The sequence below is a fragment of the Dipodomys ordii genome, unplaced genomic scaffold, assembly GCF_000151885.1.
Source record: "Dipodomys ordii isolate 6190 unplaced genomic scaffold, Dord_2.0 Scaffold69, whole genome shotgun sequence".
NCBI classification, from domain to species: domain Eukaryota; kingdom Metazoa; phylum Chordata; class Mammalia; order Rodentia; family Heteromyidae; genus Dipodomys; species Dipodomys ordii.
Window position 1 is genome coordinate 1102893 of NW_012267285.1, and position 17123 is coordinate 1120015.

Genomic DNA, 17123 nt, shown 5'->3' on the forward strand with positions numbered 1-17123 from the left:
CTCGCTGGGCCGGGGCCCGCACGCAGGGCAGCATCCCTCCACGGAGCTGCTTCTTGCGCACGCTGGTGCTCTCCCACTTGAACCATGCCTCCAGCCTGCCTTTTTGCTGGAGTCTCGGGACTTTGTTATTTTGGCCTGAGCTGGCTCGGGCCCTCCGTTCTGCACATCTGCGTAGTTAGGATTAAAGGCACCAAAGACCAGCCCTCGGCCCTTGGCAAGCTAGTAGTTCTGGTACGCACTCTGTGTGCGTGTGTGTGTGCGCTGGGGCTTGAACTCAAGGCCTCATACACTTAGCTGTGTCTCTCAAAGCTGGTGTGCTACCACTTGAGCCACGCCTCCACTCTGGCTTTTTGCTAGGTTCTTCAGGGGTTAAAGTTCCTTGGATTTGCCCGCCCTGGCTGGCTTTGAACCCTTGATCCTCTCAGCTCTCATCCTCTTGAGTAGCTAGGATGGCGGGCGTGAGCCTTGCGAGTTTGTGGACGTGTCCACCCCTGAGGCCTGTCCCGGCGGTGTTCACTCTCCCGCCATGAGGCAGAAGAGATCTAGATGAATCACTTCCTGTTTCCCCTGTGTGGCCCCCCTCCATCCAAAGCCAATAGGAGCAGCAGCACCAGAGCGTTCCTCAGTTTACCTTAACTTGGATGTTGTCCAAAAGTTCTTTTTTGGGGCAGATGTCTGAGATAAATTGCTCCACACCTCCAATCAGACCGCAGCAGTTCAACTGCAGAGAGGAGGGAGAAATGGGGGTGACACATGAACACACACACACACACACACACGAACAACAAACAACCCAGAACTGGAATCGAAGGACCCGGATGTGCAGCCAGGCCCCCGGAAACAGACAAAGAGAAACCTACCGCAGCGTGAATGGCTCTCAGAGTGTCCCTCTGGGGTTCATCCTTGTTCTTTAGCTTGCTGTAGGTGTCCTTGTAAAACTTCTGGACCTCCTTAATCACCTGGGGTGCACAGACCGGCGTGTGACACACACAGCCACTCTTGGAAAATGGCATCAGGTAGACCAACCTCTCCCTGGGTCTCATTTGACCTTCTCTAAGAACCTGGCCTGGTCACTTTTCTCCTGTTCCCTTCCACCTTGGGTAGATCTCTTCCCTGTTTTCTTCCTGGTTCGTTGGTGAGAAGAACCTCTCAGATTTGTCAGCTGGGACTGGGGTTTCGAACCTTGATCCTTCCATCCCGGCCTTCTGAGTAGCGCCCCTCCCCCCCCACACTGCTCAGTGTCGGGCTGTGTGACCTGTGGCGAGCTGTGTTCCTTCTCCAGACCTCAGTTTCCCCAGTCAGGATCCTAAGAGAGCTCCACCCCTCCCAGCCACACCCACCTCATCCTTGTGCGAATAGCCCCAGATAGCCGCAGCGATCTCGATGGCAAAGATCACCAGGAGGAATCCGAAGAACTGGGAGGAAAAGAGAGGATGCGGTGAGAGCCCCCAATTGGCTGGCTGTGAAAATCAGCTGGTGTCTGGAACTGTGTGTGTGTGTGTGTGTGACACATGAACCTTCCAGAAGGGGCAGCCTAGAGTCATGACTCTCACCTTCTAGCAAGAGGGTAAGGCCCAGCTCCAGCCCACAGCGGGAGAGGGACGGTAGAGCGGTCAGGGGGCCATGAGACACTCACTGTGGACTTGGGGCACCCACGGTGGAGTTTGGGGGGCACACTCCTGACCAAGAGGTGGAGAAAGGAAAAGAGGGGAGGGGGGGAGGAAACAAACACAAACGTGGAACCCGGAGGAAGGGGAAAGCAATGCCAACTCCAGGGCAAGCCTCGGGGCCTTGGCCCACAAACATGGCGGCCAACCAACATGGCGCTGGCCATGACACAGACACGTGGAAACACAGGAGGGACACTCACCAACCCCAGCATGCACTGGGATTCTTGGACAGCGCCACAGCAGCCCAGGAAGCCCACCAGCATCATCAGGGCGCCCGCTCCGATCAGAATGTAGACGCCTGAGGATGGGGTGTGGGTGTGAACAGCGGGGTGGGGAGAGGAGAGGACGTCAGGCTGAGCCGGGGGCCTCCTGGCCTTCCTCGCTTCCTGCCTCCTCCTCTCCCCCCGACTTCATGCCCCTGACACCCCCAAATGGGATGGACGCACATCCTGGGACTTGGAGGAGTCTCCCCCAGAATGCTGTGTCCACCCCTGCTTTGGGGTGTCCTGCCCTGTGCACCCGACTTAGGATCATCTCCCCTGGCTGGGTGGACATCAGAAGACTTCCTAAATGTAAATTTAATTACTATTCTTCTTATTAGAACCACACGTCTACGTCGAAAGGTGGTGGTTGCTGGTTAATTAGAGATAAAGGAGTTTCTCTGTTTTGTCTGCCCGGCCTGGCTTCCACCTGGGATCCTCGGACCTCAGCCTCCCCCCAGTCGCTAGATCGACAGGTGTGAGCCACCAGTGCCTGGCTGGAAGATCTGATGGCTGGGCTGACCTCTGGCCAGCTCTTGTCCATCAGCGGGGCCTCAGTTTCCTTTCCTAGCAAAATGAGAGTGTGTGTGGGAGGTTGCTAGAGAGTTCCAAGAGATCCTCAGAGTGCACCGAGGTGGTAGGGACTCTTCATAAAGGGGGGACAGATCCTTCTTAGCCAGAAGGCACCACTGCTAGGTCTCCGGTGTTTGGAGGCTCATGGGGGGGGATGTGGGAGACACCCCAAACAACGCACATTCCTGAGGTGGGAGGCTGGGGCGGGGTGTCCAGAGGGCCCCGCTCACAGTGCACTGCTGTGCCCTTTGCGGGCCACCCCCAGAGAGGTCACACAGCCTCTCTGTGCTACACAGGCTGGCTCTACCCAAACGCGCAAAAACGTGCAAGCACCAGCCTGGAAACCCACGATGTCTGATGTGGAAGGCCAGTTCTACAACAGGGTGGAAGCTAACCCTTCCTCCCTCCCTCCCCTCCCTCTCCTTCCCTACCCACCACCCTTCAGTACTTTGTGTGTGTGTGTGTGTGTGTATGTGTGTATGTGTGTGTGTATCAGTCCTGGGGCTTGAACTCAGGGCCCGGGCGCTGTCCCTCAGCTCTTCAGGTCAAGGCTGGCGCTCTACCCCTTGAGCCACAGCGCCACTTCTGGTTTTCTGGTGGTTCATGGGAGATCAGAGTCTCACAGACTTTCCTGCCCAGGCTGGCTTTGAACCGCCATCCTCAGATCTCAGCCTCCTGAGTAGCTGGGATGACAGGCATATGCTACCGTGCCCAGCCATAGATGGGAGATGTAATCTAGCAAACCTTTATAACTGGGCTGGCCTGGGACAACGAGTCTCTGATCTGTACTTTCCTAACAGCCGGGACTATAGGCTTCAGCTCCCTTGCCCCATTGGGTATTTATTTCGTTTTCACAGAGATGGCCGAGGCTGGGAATGTAGCTCAGTGGCAGAACACAAGCACCCACACGCACACACAGATTCCTGCCAGGATTAAATGATCCAACCAACATCTGGGCAGCAAATGCGGTGACTCATCTGGAGGACACAAGGATGGGTCATCACGTTATAAAACCACACCAGGGCGCCAGGCACGGGGGAGGGGGGGGTCCCCGCCTGGCATCCCAGCGACTCAGGAGGCTGAGATCTGAGGATCGCGGTTCAAAGCCAGCCCGGGCAGGAAAGTCCGTGAGACTCTGATCTCCCATGAACCACTCAGAAAACCTTGTCCTTGAACCTGGGGCCGCAGAGTCAGGGCTACACTTGAGCTGTTCCCCCTCCCCCTCCCCCACACTGCACAGCAGCTGGCGGTGAGGTCACAGCCCCCCATGTGTGGTTCCCCGTAGTGAGGGCAGCAGACAGCGGGGACCCCCCACCCCCTGCAGCCCCCCCAAGAGCAGGGGGCACACAGGGAGCGTCTGTGTGTCTTGGTGCCATCACGTGGGCGTGCTGGCAAGCCCCGCTTGGCATGAATGTGCGCATTGTTCCCCTGAGCGCCCGGCCTGCACTGGGCCCGGGGACAAATGCCAGCTGGTCCCCGCGGCCCACACAGGCTGGACTTGGGGGACCCCAGATCCCTCCACGGGGAGGGGGAGAGCAGGTCACAGCCGAGGTGGCACCTTGGGGTGCCAGGGGTGAGAAAATGGGGAGCCATTGGGAGAGAGCAGCATTTACCAGCAACCAAAACCCCACTGGGAGGCCCGACCCAGCCCCAGGGCTTTTCCCTGAGTAGCACAGGGGTGTGGAGCCTGGCACCCCCGGCAGGAATTGGGGGTACTGGACATCAGAGCCCCAACTTTGGCCTTGTTTAAAAAAAAAACGCCACAGTTCTGTGTAGACCCCACACACACAAAATGCTTTTGACTTTCTTCTCTTTTTCTTTTGTTGGCCATCTTGGGGGCCTGGGCGCCGTCCCTGAGCTTCGCTCTACCACTTGAGCCACAGCGCCACTTCCGGCTTTTTTCTTTTTGCTTATGTGGTGCTGAGGAATCGAACCCAGGGCCTCAGGCATGCAAGGCAAGCACTCTACCACTGAGCCACCTGCCCAGCCCTCTTTTCTTTTTCTTTCTTTCTTTCTTTTTCTTTCTTTCTCTCTCTTTCCCGCTTTCTCTCTTTCTTAAATTTTCTTTTTCCTTTTTTATATACCAGGGCTTGAACTCAGGGCCTTGTGCTCTTGTCTTAGGCTGGCACTTTTCCACTTGAGCCATGCCTTCAGGGCTGACTTTTTCCCCTGGTTGCTTGGAGAGTCTCTTGGATGTGTCTGCCTGGGCTGACTTTGAACTGGGTCTCTCAGATCTCAGCGTCCTGGGTAGCTGGGATTATAGGCGTGAGCCACCGGTGCCCCAGTGAGAAAATTCTCTTAATGGGCCTCTGAGGAGAGGTTGAATGATATTGCCACATGGAGGCTCAGTAGAGGAGGATTTAAACTAGAGTCTGGTGGGCTTTAAGTCTGCTCACTGGCTCCAGCAAGTTCTCGAAGGACCCAGAAATGGCCCTATCAAGTTCAGGGAAGACAGGGCAGATTGCTTTGGTGATTGCTGCCTACAGAATCTGGCCAAGCCCTGTGGCTCACCTCTATAATCCCAGCTCCTCAGGAGGCTGAGATCGGAGGATCACGGCTTGAGGCCAGCCAGGGACAGTGCCCAGGCCCTGAGTTCAAGCCCCAGGACCAGCACAAAAACCCAAAGCAGGTCTCCCTGTCACCCCAAAGAGTTCCGGGATTGCTAGAGAGCTTGGGTGACTTTCCTTCCCTTCCCTCCCCCTTTCTTCGCCTTCCCCTCCCCTCCCTCCCAGGGTCTGAGGTTGGACCCAGGGCCTCAGGCATGCTGGGAAAGCCTGGACCACAGAGCTCCGCCCCCAAGCCCTGGGCTGGGCTTTTCCCCAAGTCTTTCGGGAAAGCTGTGTGGAGCCGGCTTGCTGGTAATGGCCGAAGGCGTGTTCCCCTTTATAAAGCGAGCGAACACAGTCTGACTCATGGAAAAACTTACTCGGCTCAGCGCTTCCTTGAGGATTACCCAGAGTCCCATGCCTGAGGCTGTTTATTCTCCTTTTGGTTAAAAAAAGAAAAAAATAATGTCCAGGCCAAGTCACCGAGAAAGAACAAATAAATAGATTCGTCAGGACCCCGTAGCTCACTCCTGTAATCCCGGCTCCGTCGGAGGCCGAGAGCTGAGGAGGCAGGTTCAAAGCCAGCCCTGGGCAGACGCAGCCAAGAGACGCTGATCTCCACTCATTGCACCAGCGCAAAGCCGGAAGCGGAGGCGTGGCTCAAGTGGTAGAGCACCACCAGGCTGGAGTGGAAGGGAATCAAGCTAATCAAGAGCACAAGGCGCACACACACACACACACACACACGCGTGCGCGCGCGCACACACACACACACAGAGGGGAAGGGCTCAGGGAAGGGCTTTGGGGAGGGGTCATAAGCAAAGCCTCTTTGGCTCTTTGCCTATGGGCTGTGTGTGTGTGTGTGTGTGTGTGTGCGCGCGCGTGTGTGTCCTAGGACTTGAACTCAGAGCCTGAGCCCCGTCTCTAAGCTTTTGTGCTCCAGGCGGGCGCTCTACCCCTTGAGCCACTGCCCCACTTCCGGCTTTTTGCTGGTTAGTTGGGGACTCCAGGCTCTGCCTTTCTTTCTGGCCACCAAGGGCCACACCCTAACCCCGCTTCCCTTCACGGTGGAGACGGGGGAACCCTGGCAAACAGCCAGGGGACCCAGGATCCCCCGGGAACCTGCAGGACTGGTTCTTTTTTTATGTTTCGGGTGTGACCAGGATCTGAACTCCGTGCCTTGCTGAACTTTCCAGCTCCTTTTTAACCTGGAGCGTCGTCGTCCAGGTCAGGCCTCAACTCGCTGCCCAAGGCTTAGGTGGAAATCCTCCCACTGCAGTTTCTCCACGTGGCTGGGATGATAGGCGGGAGCTACTACACCCATCCGTTAGAGATTAGAGATGGAGTCCTAAGAACCAACCTCTCTGATCTCTGACTCCTGAGTAGCTGGAGCCGCCATGCCCGGCCGCTCACAGACGTACACCTGTCTCTCTGGTCTGAGTCCCACTCGCTTTGGATGACTTGCTCAGCCTCAAAATAACTTAGGTGGGTGCGTGGAAATGACCAAACTGACACGTGGAGTCTGACGCGAATGGCCATATCCCCAAGTCAGGCCTAAAAAAGGACGGCCAGACTCCGAGTTTATGAGAAATGGCCACGTAGCGTGTGACAGCCTTTCATGGCTCCTCCAAGATTCCAAGATGCTAAGGCCCAGTACCTCACGCCTGTCATCCCAGCTACCCAGGAGGCTTGGAGCCAGAGGATTGTGGTTCGAAGCCAGCCTGAGCCGGAAAGGCTGCGTGAGCTGCTACCTCCAAAATAAGCAGCAAGAAGCCAGGTGAGAGGTGTGGCCCAAGTGGTAGAGCACCACCGGCCTAAGCCAGCGGATCAAGCTCAAGGCACTGAGTTCAAATCCAAGTACTGAAAACAAACAGACACCAGGAGCTCCCATGTAGAAAGAAAGTCAGGGCCTGGGTGCTGTCCCTCAGCTCTTCTGCTCAAGGCGGGCGCTCTACCCCTTGAGCCACAGCGCCACTTCTGGTTTTCTGGTGGTTCATGGGTGGGAAGGGAGACACGGGCCTCCCTCCCCAGTACTGCCCATTCCCAGGACAAAGGCTTCTAAATGAAAGAAACGGCCGGGCCTGGTGGCGCATGCCTGTAATCCCAGCTACTCAGGAGGCTGAGCTCCGAGGATGGAAATCTGAGGCCAGCCTGGATAGGAAAGTCCACGAGACTCTTTTTGTTCACCTCCACGGAGCCAGCAAGAAAAGCCAGACGCGGAGGTGTGTGGCTCTAGCGGTGGAGCACCAGCCTTGAATGAAAAAGGCACTCAGGGGTTTGAGGCCCTGAGTTCAAGTCCCGGTAATTGGCCCCCCGCCCTCCAGAAAAATAAATTAAAAGAGAAAAGCTCAGGCACGAGGAGGTAGAAATCACAGAATGAGGAGAGAGTCGGGGAGACGGGAGGGGAGGATTTGAAGCCCCGGACAGACAGAGCCACAGCTTCGCCAGAGCTAACTTCCCATGCCGGGAAACACACCAAAGGCAGGCGCCATGTGCACAGCTACACACACACACACACACTCACACACACACACACACACACACACACACACCCCTTACACAAGCTTACAAAGAGGCCGGGAGGGGCTTCTGTGGCCCTTGAGTTTCTCAGGCTCCATTCCCTGAGTCAACATGGGGTCTCTGAAGGCGGAGAAGGTGAGGGGTCTCCTGTAGCCCCTTACCTGTGTAGAAGCTGGAGTGGTTATTATCTTGCTCGAAGATGCTCTTGGTCTGAGAGTCGAATCGGAGCCACAGTCCGATGGACAGGACCGCAATGCCGGCCAGCTACGAGAGGGAGAGAGGACGCGGCCGTGAGTCCCACTGCTGGGAGACAGAGTAGCTTTGGGGCTAGTTCTTGATCTCTGCCCCCCCCCGTGACCCCCATGATGGGCAGTTGGGAGTTCCAGAAACACCCCTCAAATACCAGCAAGTGGAGAACAAGCAATATCCCTCCCAGGAGTACGGCGGACACACAGATACTACACAGGCCGGGCGCTCGCCGTCACGCCTGGAATCCCAGCTACTCAGGAGGCTGAGATCTGAGGAGCGAGGTTCAAAGCCAGCCCGGGGTGGGGGAAGGGACGTCCGTGAGGCTCTGATCGCCAGAGAACCAGCAAGTGCAGCTGTGGCTCAGGCGATGGAAAGTGTTAGTTGATTGAAAAACAAAAAGCGAAGGCTCTGAGTTCAAGCCCCAGGTCCGGCACGCGCACACACACACACTCTCCATGGTACGGTGAATGAAGACAGCCACGTGCAATGCTATGTGAACATTCTAGAACGCTCAATTAACAGCAAGAGCCACCGGGAGGTTTGTTAGACAGGTGCCCCCCACTTTTAGACTCCCTCCAGCTGTCCCTCCCGCCCCCAATCCGTGGAGATTGCACCCCACGAACGGTTTTACCCCACAGTGGCCTGGAACTGCGATCCTCCCCCAAGCTCAGCCTCCCATCAGGCCTGGGATGGCAGGCGTACCCCACTCTGCGTCGAGAAGCAGTCTAGAGAGCTTTCCTAGCAGGGCTGGCCTTCAACCAGGATCCTCCCCTTCCCAGCCTCCCACGCCAGCCAGGCTTACACGTGTGAGCCTTTAGTGCTCAGCCTCCATATTCTCATGAGTGACTTGGGCGATGGTTAGACAGAGGTGAACACACACACACGCACACACACACACACACCACACACCACACCAGAGCACCTCCTTGTATACCCTTGTATATCTCTGGTTTACTTTTGGGATCAGCGCTGGAACGCAGCCTCGCTTTCTACCATGCTGCTACACCCCAGCTTCTTTTTGCTCTCCCCAATTACTCACTCCCTAAAAGTACACCTCCCCTGGAGACATTCGGTCAAGGTCAGGAGCTGGTGAGTCACCGAACATCACCAGGAGAGCCAGGCCCAGAAGCCTCGCCCTGAGACGCACACCTGGAAATTCCCGGCATGCCTCCAATTCCAGAGGACCAAACGCTTAATTCAAAGTCTAGAAAGTTGGGGCAGAGCCGGGCGCCGGTGCGCACGCCTGTAATCCCAGCTACTCAGGAGGCTGAGAGCCGTTCCAAGCCCAGGCAGACGAGTCCGTGAGACTCTTTTATCTCCAAGGAACCCATCTCCCCCCCCCCAAAAAAAGCTGGAAGTGGAGCTGTGGCTCAAGTGGTAGAGCACCAGCCTTGGAGGGAAAAAGTTCAGCAGCGCCCAGGCCCTGAGTTCAAGCCCCAGGACTGGTACAAATACAAAGATGAGGAAGGGAGGAGGAGGAGGAGGAGGAAGGAAGGGACTGCGGGGTGAAGGACTGTGGGTCAAAGAAACATCCCTTCCACCTCCCTTCTATCCGCTGCTTTGTTGTGCGTGGTGGTGGTACTGGGTTTTGAACTCGGCTCCTTGGCAGGGCTAAACTTTCTATTTCCGCTAAGCCACGCCTCTACCCCTGTTTTTCCTTCTGGATTTCTCTTTGCTGACGTCTTGTGGCACAGTACCGTGTCCAGCTGCTCTCTAACCCTGATCCTCTCCCATCCCAGCCTCCATCGTGCCCCAGCTAGGAACTTTCCTGCCCAGGCGGGCCTTCAACCTCGATCCTCCGATGCTCAGCCTCCCCGAGGAGCTGGGATGACCGGGCGTGAGCCACTGGGATCCACCCAGGGGTTTCAAATGTAAATGAAGGACACAAATGCTCCTCATTATTCAGTTGTCTTGGGAAGTCGAGGCTGGGAAGAGATCCACCATCCTGGTTTTGTGCTCGTGGAGGGGGTGTCTTACATTCCTATTATTACTGTTTTCTGTGTGTGCTGGTGAGACTTGAACTCAGGGCCTGGGTGTGCGGGTCCCTTTGGCTTTCTCCCCGCTGTTTTTGGCCGGCAGAGTGGAGTGGGCGATCCTCCGATCTCAGCCTCCTGACTCCTTCCTGGGTTGAATGAGGGCAGGTGGATTACTTTGGGGTTCCTCCCCCCTTCTTCCCACTCCAACCTTGTCCACACACACACACACACACACAGGCGGTGACATTTCAAAACAAAAGTCAGACCTCCTTTAGGGCCTCTGGCCTCGCCCGTCTCCATAGCAACCAGGCTGGGCAGGGAGTGCCATGCCGGGGCGGGGCGCGGGCAGCTCCAAGCAAGAACAAACAGGATCCCAGTGGCAGGCTGCCCTCACCCTCTCCCACCTGCCTCCTCCCCCACCCCACAGAGCCCGGGGAGAGGAAGCGCAGAGGCCAAGGGAGGACTGTTGGAAAGTTCTAGAACTTCTTGGGGGGGCGGGGTCTCTCTGGCATCCAGGCCCACGTTATGAATTCAACCACAAAACCCAACGCGGTCCCCCCTCAGCAGTAGGGAGGAGACGCCTCAAGCCCAGCACAGCTTCAGGGACATGTCCTGGGCAGTAGCGCACGCCTGTAATCCCGGCTACTCCGGAGGCTGAGATCGGAGGATCACGGTTCAAAGCCAGCCCAGAGCAGGAAAGTCTCTGAGACTCTTACGTGAACCAGCAAAAAGAAAAGCTGGAAGTAGAGACGTGGTTCAAATGGCGTGGCAGGTTGTTGTTGTTTTTGTCAGTTATGGGGCTTGAACTCAGGGCCTGAGCGCTGTCCCTGAGCCTCTTTGAGCTCAAGGCTGGCGCTCTACCACCTGAGCCACAGCGCCACTTCTGATTTTCTGTTCCTTGGAGATGAGTCTCACAGACTTTCCTGCCCAGGCTGGTTTCGAACTGCGATCCTCAGATCTCAGGTAGCTGGGATTACAGGTGTGAGCCACCGGCGCCCGGCTGGTCCCCAAGATCTTGGTGAAGGCTTCCAGATGTCTTAGGCCAAGCTGAGTGGTGACCTCCACCAACTCAGTTTCTAGAAAAAGATCATTTTAAAAATCTTAAACACAAAACACAGCCAAGCCAGGCTTCCATGGCTCACAGCCATAACCCTGGCCTGCTGGAGGATTCTCGAAGTTCACGAGAGCCTATTGTCCCGGAAACATCCAGCAAAAATCAGGACGGGGGGTGTGGTTCAGGCGGTAGAGTGCCTTGTCTACCAAGTACACCAAAGGCCCTGAGTTCCAATCTCCAATAATGCCCCCAAATTAAAAAGACAATAACAAACCACCTCAAACTAAACCAAAGGGGGAAAATACCCAAAGCCCTGTGTGTCGGGGGGGAGCTGTAGGTGGAGCTGGATATAGATTTTTTGCCCAGCACGGGAGATTTCTCTCTCAAGTAGAAGGCTCATTCAACTTTCCAAGTCCAGAAATAAATCTCTCTCTCATTTTTTCTCCCCTCCTGAAAGCAGCTATTCTGCTCTTAACCAAAATCATCTGATGTGGAGGGTCATTTGTGGGTGTTTTGCCTTAAATTCCAGGAGACCACGCATTTGCTTTCCACCCTGTAAACAACATGCTTTGCTTACACACTTGAGCGTTTGGGCCAGCGGCTCCTGTCTGTCTGTCTGTCTTTCTGTCTTTCATGGAGTGACCATATTTCCACAGCTCCCAAGATGGGAAATGCCCCTTCTTTAAGACTTACTTTTTTGTACCAGTCCTGGGGCTTGAACTCAGGGCCTGGGCGCTGTCCCTGAGCTTTTGTGCTCAAGGCTGGCGCTCTACCCCTTGAGCCACAGCGCCACTTCTGATTTTCTAGGGGTTCATGGGAGATCAGAGTCTCTCAGACTTTCCTGCCCGGGCTGGCCTTGAACCACGATCCTCAGATCTCAGCCTCCTGAGTCGCTGGGATGACAGGCGGGAGCCACTGATGCCTAGCTTTCTTTTTCCTTCTCTTCCTCTTTTCTTCTCTCCTTTTCTCTCCCCTTCTCTCCCTCCCTTTCCCTTCTTTCCTTTTTTCTTTTCCCCTTTCCTTCTCTCCTCTTCCCTTTTGCCCCTCCCCTCCCTTCCTTCCTCCTTCCCTTTTGTCTGTAAGGAAGACCCTCTGATGTCGTCATATTCTTTAAGAAGGTAACGATTTCCGGATCTATGATGTCAGCTGTGCACAGCGCGCTCCCAAGCCACCAACCATTAAGTCATGAAGTCATCCTCTTGTTTTGGGGGGAGGGGAAGAGGGAGGAAATGACGGGCTGGTCTTCATCATGATGCAATGATCTTATCTGGGGGACAGACACCGCTCCCCACAGCTGCCCGCACCCGTGATGGAAAGGAGCATGCCAGGCACGGGGGCAGATTCCCAACGACAGGGCTACGAAACGGAGGAAGAGCTGTCCCGTGTGTCCACGGAATCCCACTTGCCACGGATTTCTCCTGATGGCTCAGAGCTGGAGACTGAGGTGTGTGTGTGTGTGTGTGTGTGTGTGTGTGTGTGTGTGTGTGGGCCCTGGGGTTTGAACCCAGGGCCTGGACGCTGCCCCTGAGCTTGTTTTCACTCCAGGCTGGTGCTCTACCACTTGAGCCAGACTTCCCACTTCTGGCTTTTTGGACCTGAAGAGATCAGAGTCTCTGTCCTCAGATCTCAGCCTCGTGAGTGGCTGGGACTACAGGCGTGCAGTACCGCGCCCGGCTGGGGCTGAAAATAGTAAAGCGATGAGACAAGAGCGTCAGGCTTCCCTCGGAGGGAAGCGCAGAGGACTTGAACTCAGGGCCTTGACGTCTGGGTTGCCCAAGCCAAGCCCTGCGGGCTAGTGACCAACAGAAAAGACCATGGTACGCTCCAGCTGCTAGTAAGTTCCAGATCATTCTACCCACCCCAGAAACCCTGCCTCCTTCTCCAAGTGAACTGGACAGGAAACTGGGGGGGGGCAGAGAACCACCCCCTTCTTCCCCCAGGGCTATTCGAAGGAAGGATCCACCCCCATGCACCCCTCAAAGGAAGGGGTGAGGAGACAAGTAGGCCACGGAAGAAAGCTCATGTTGGGGGGCAGATGCTGATGAGGAAAAGTCCCGGATGTAGCTGCTTATCAAAAACCTTCCAGCGAGGTCTGGGGGAAGAGTGTGTGTGTGTGTGTCTGTCTGTCTGTCTGTGTAAGACTCTCTCTCACCCAGACATGAGGAGTCAGCATCTTGGCCACTGGCCACTCTGGATTGGTTCAAAGAAAGCATCGTAAGAAAGATCTGGCCAGGGGACCGGACACCTCTTGTGTTTTGTTTGTCTCTAGCCAGGAAGACACCTGGCCTCAGCTCACCTCTTGTCCCGCTGGAAAGTTCCAGAACAAACAGAGCACCCCACCCCCCGGCTCCAGCTCCAGCCGTGAGAAGCCATTTTAGGTAACAGAAAGCTGTGGTGGTGGTGGTGATGGAGAGACGTTGGACTCTGCAGCCATGGCCTACCCCCAACACCAGAAACAGAGGCCTTCTAGAACTTTCTTTCTCAGCACAGCAGTGTTATTTTCAGACAGTCTCTTCCCCGGCCCCACCCACCTCTAAACCTCGTCAAACTTGTAACAGCACATGAAATGGAGTCCGGCTTTGCCGTCAGGGACGGAGGCCGGAACGGAGGCCAAAGAGACCGGAGAGAGAGCAGGGGTACCGCCTGTCATCCCAGTGTCTCAGGAGGCTGAGAGCTGAGGATTGTGGTTCGAGGCCAGCCCAGGCAGGAAAGTCTGTGAGACTCTGATCTCCCATGAACCACCAGAAAACCCGAAGTGGCGCTGTGGCTCAAGGGGTAGAGCGCCAGCCTTGAGCTGAAGTGCTGAGGGACAGCGCCCAGGCCCCGAGTTCAAGCTCCAAGGACTAGAGTTGAGTGTGGAAGATTCGGAGCTAAATCTGTGGCTCTAATGGCTCTATCTCTTGGGAGGGAATTGCTCTGTGTCTGTCTGTCTGTCTGTCTATGCCAGTACTAAGGCTTGAACTCAAGACCTGGGCACTCTCCCCTTAGCTTTTCTTTGCTTAAGGCTGGCGCTCTACCACTTGAGCCACAGCTCCACTTCCGGCTTTTTGGCGATTCATGGAAGCTATAGAATCTTAACATACTTTTCTGCCTGGGCTGGCTTTGAACTGTGATCCTCAGATCTCAGCCTCCTGAGGAGCTGGGATGACAGGCGGGAGCCACCTGTTCCTGACTAGCCAATCCCCCCTCCTCCCCCCTTCCTTACCTCCCCCCTCCGCCCCAAGGTTTTCAAACAAGCTGGCAATGGAACTGATTCACACCCAGGTCTCTGCATCCAGACCTCGGTCTACATTTTCAAGCCACCTTCCTTAGATACAGGGGATACCATTTCTGTGCGGGAGGGAGGACACCCCTCCCTTGCTATTGGGGGGGAGGGGGGACTTCCTATTTCCAGCACAGCCAGGCTGTCCCACGCCTGCCCCGAACTCTTCTCGTCCAATCACGAAGGAGGATCTCAGTTAGGATTTCAGCTAGGAGAGGGTGGGGTCGGGACCTGAATAGGAAGATCAGGCAGAGGTTGGAGGGGAAAGAGTTCGAGGCCGGTCTGGGCTAGAGTGCAAGATCGTGGCCTCCAAACGAACAGACACACAAAACCTCAGGAGCAAAACACACTCCAAGGCCCCCGAGGGCTGCCTGGAGAAGCAAGCTGGAGGACATCAGAGTTTGAGGCCAACCTGTGCCCCCCCAAATTCATGCGACTCCATCTCCACCCCGGGCTGGGCAGGCTGGAGCTACCTGTCTGCTCAAGTACCAGGGTGGGAGCCTGCCATTTCCCTGGGAAAATGGGGGGAATGTAATCAGGAGGATCGATGTTTCTCGCTCAGCCTTTCTATTCTTTTCACGGGGGATGAGGGAAATGAACTGGGCAGATCTGTGGCCAACGCAGGATCCACCAAAAATAGGCTGGGAGAGTCTGGCTCCTGGGATGTTGGAAAAACCAGGCCGATCGCTGGCTGGACTGTGGGCATGGGACACTTGGTTTGCTCGGTTTGCAGATGGCTGTTCTGCGCAGGCTCAGAGCTTCAGAGCGACCCCAGCGGGCTGACCCTGCATGAAGCCCTTTAACCTGCGGGGCGCCTGACATCCTAGCTGCTCAGGAGGCTGAGATCTGAGGATCGTGGTTCAAAGCCAGCCCAGGCAGGAAAGCCTGTGATGTTCTTTGCTCTAGTGAACCAACAAAAAGTTGAAAGTGGTGCTGTGGCTCGAGTGGTAGAGCGCCAGCCTTGAGTGGAAAAAACTAAGGGACACTCTTCAGGGACACTCTTATTTTACCATGTTCTAGAAGAGCAGGCTTTTGATTCTAGAAGGCCCCAAACTGGTACAAGTGAACAATAAATGAATTCCCTAACATTCCCCCCCTTCTTTTCCCACGAAGGAGACAAGAGAGGGAAGAAGGAGGGGAGGAGGGACCCAAGGATCCTGAACACACCTCACCCCAATTTCTGGTTTTCTCTCTCCTCGCTGTGCACAAGGGAATCTCAGGACCTCATCTCTATTATCATTCCCAACCCTACAGCACAACCTAACAGTCCCGGCCGGGCCTGGGAGGAGTATGCAAAGCAAGCCACACCTAACTGCAGCATGTTGCTCTGGCTAGGCCTGGCATGCCACAGACTGAGTGGACTTGGGGGGTACACACACTGTGCCAAGTCTAGATCCACCTTCCTCCATCTCCCTCCCCCACCCCAGTAGCCCTAAAGCTTCATGCTTTCTAAGCAGACAGCCTGGCACCTTCACCAAGACAGACTCGGGCAGAGGGAGCCAAAAGCTTTCCACAGAGCCAGGGCGGGGCAGGGCGGGGCCCAGCGGGGCCTGGAGGAGCCTTGGGACATATTTGGGGTGATGCCAGCGTCGGTGATTACAGGAAGTCAGCACGGTGGCAGGTCCGGTGGGAGAGAGCGAGAGAGGGGGGTGTCTACTTCTGTGTCTTCTGCTTCCTTCGGATTCCCCACTGGGCCCAGCCTCAGGACCTGCCAACTTTTCTTTTGGTTTTGTTGTTGTGTGGTCACGGGCCTCTGGTTGAACCCCGACTTGTTTCTATGGCCCTGTCTCCTGAGGGTGACCCCCCAAATAAAAATCCACCTTTGAGTGTGTGTGCGTGTGTATGTCTGTGTGTCTGTCTGTGTGTGCGCGTGTGCAGCCTGGGAACTGCCATCCAAGGCCGGGGCTCCCCCACTGGGGCCATACCCTCCAACGTTGATCCTCAGCTCTCAGTGTCCTGAGTGGCTGGGATTACAGGCGGGAGCTCCTAGACAGGGCCTCAAATGTCAGTGGTGGAGCTGGGGAAGTCAGGACACAAAAGGTCCTTCTGACTCCTGGGGTCGCCTCGGCCGCTCCCCGGCTTGGGGGTTCTGGGCCTGTGGCCTGCGTTGGGTGGGCAGTGGGGGGGGTGTCTCGGGGCGCAGGCCCGGGGCCTGGCGGCGGGCAGGGGGGTGCAGCCCGCAGGTGGGACACCTGATCGGTCCCGGAAGCGCGCTCCGCCCCCGCCGGGCTGGAGATCCGTATCTCACTCCAGGAAGGAGGAGGAGGAGGAAATCTGGACGAGCGAGTCTTCCACGAGGGGGAGCGGGACGTTCCCACGGCCCGGGGGGGGGGGACCCCGAACCCCCTCCTCCTCCCGCCGAGGCCCAGCCCGGCCTGCACCCCCACTCTGTGTACGGGGATCCCCCACCCCCCCGGCCAGCGAGGGGGGGCTCGATCTCCCCGATGACGTGTGGGCACCCCCCCTTCGCAACTCGAGCCGACTGAACCCCACTTTTGTTGTTGTTGTTTCCCTGGTCTCCCCCCCCCCAAATTCCCCAGCTAAACGATCGGGGCCAAGATCGGTCTTCAGGGCCCCCCTCGCCGGGGTCCCCCCTCCCGCTGCTCCCCTGCCCGTGGAGCAGCGGCGCCCCCTCTCCTCGAGGAGGGAGGGGCACCCCACAAACGCGCGCGTCCCCCCCTTCCGCGCCTCGCCCGGAGCCCGTGCCCGGCGCCGGCCAGGGGACGCGGGGAGGCGGGGACCCCGGGACGCGGGGACCCCGGGACCCCGGGACGCGCGCCGCCCCCCCACTCACCCAGAAGATGAAGTTGAACCCGAAGAGCAGGTATTTGATGCACTTGGTGCCGCCTTTGACAGGCATGATGCTGGCCGTGTGCAGACTCGGGGGGACACGCGAAGCTGGGGGACCCGACGGTGCGGACGGGGGGGACGACGCGCTGGGCCTCCGGCTGCACTTTTAAAAAGTGCCACTCCTTAAAGGCGCGCGGTGGGCCGCGGTGCGCAGGCGCCCCGG

At 56.8% G+C, this 17123-nt stretch overlaps 1 protein-coding gene across 1 annotated transcript in view; it reads right to left on the bottom strand.

Annotated features, from left to right (window-relative positions):
* Cd9 (CD9 molecule) overlaps positions 1 to 17082 on the bottom strand; it is a 30216-nt gene extending 13134 nt beyond the window's left edge. The window contains exons 1-6 of the mRNA XM_013023657.1: positions 16905 to 17082; positions 7731 to 7833; positions 1871 to 1968; positions 1341 to 1415; positions 861 to 959; positions 632 to 721 (exon numbers count right to left, since the gene is read on the bottom strand). Coding sequence (XP_012879111.1) covers positions 632 to 721; positions 861 to 959; positions 1341 to 1415; positions 1871 to 1968; positions 7731 to 7833; positions 16905 to 16970 — 531 coding nt within the window. The 5' untranslated portion in view covers positions 16971 to 17082. The remainder of the gene's footprint in view (positions 1 to 631; positions 722 to 860; positions 960 to 1340; positions 1416 to 1870; positions 1969 to 7730; positions 7834 to 16904) is intronic.
* Between the last annotated feature and the right edge of the window lie 41 nt (positions 17083 to 17123).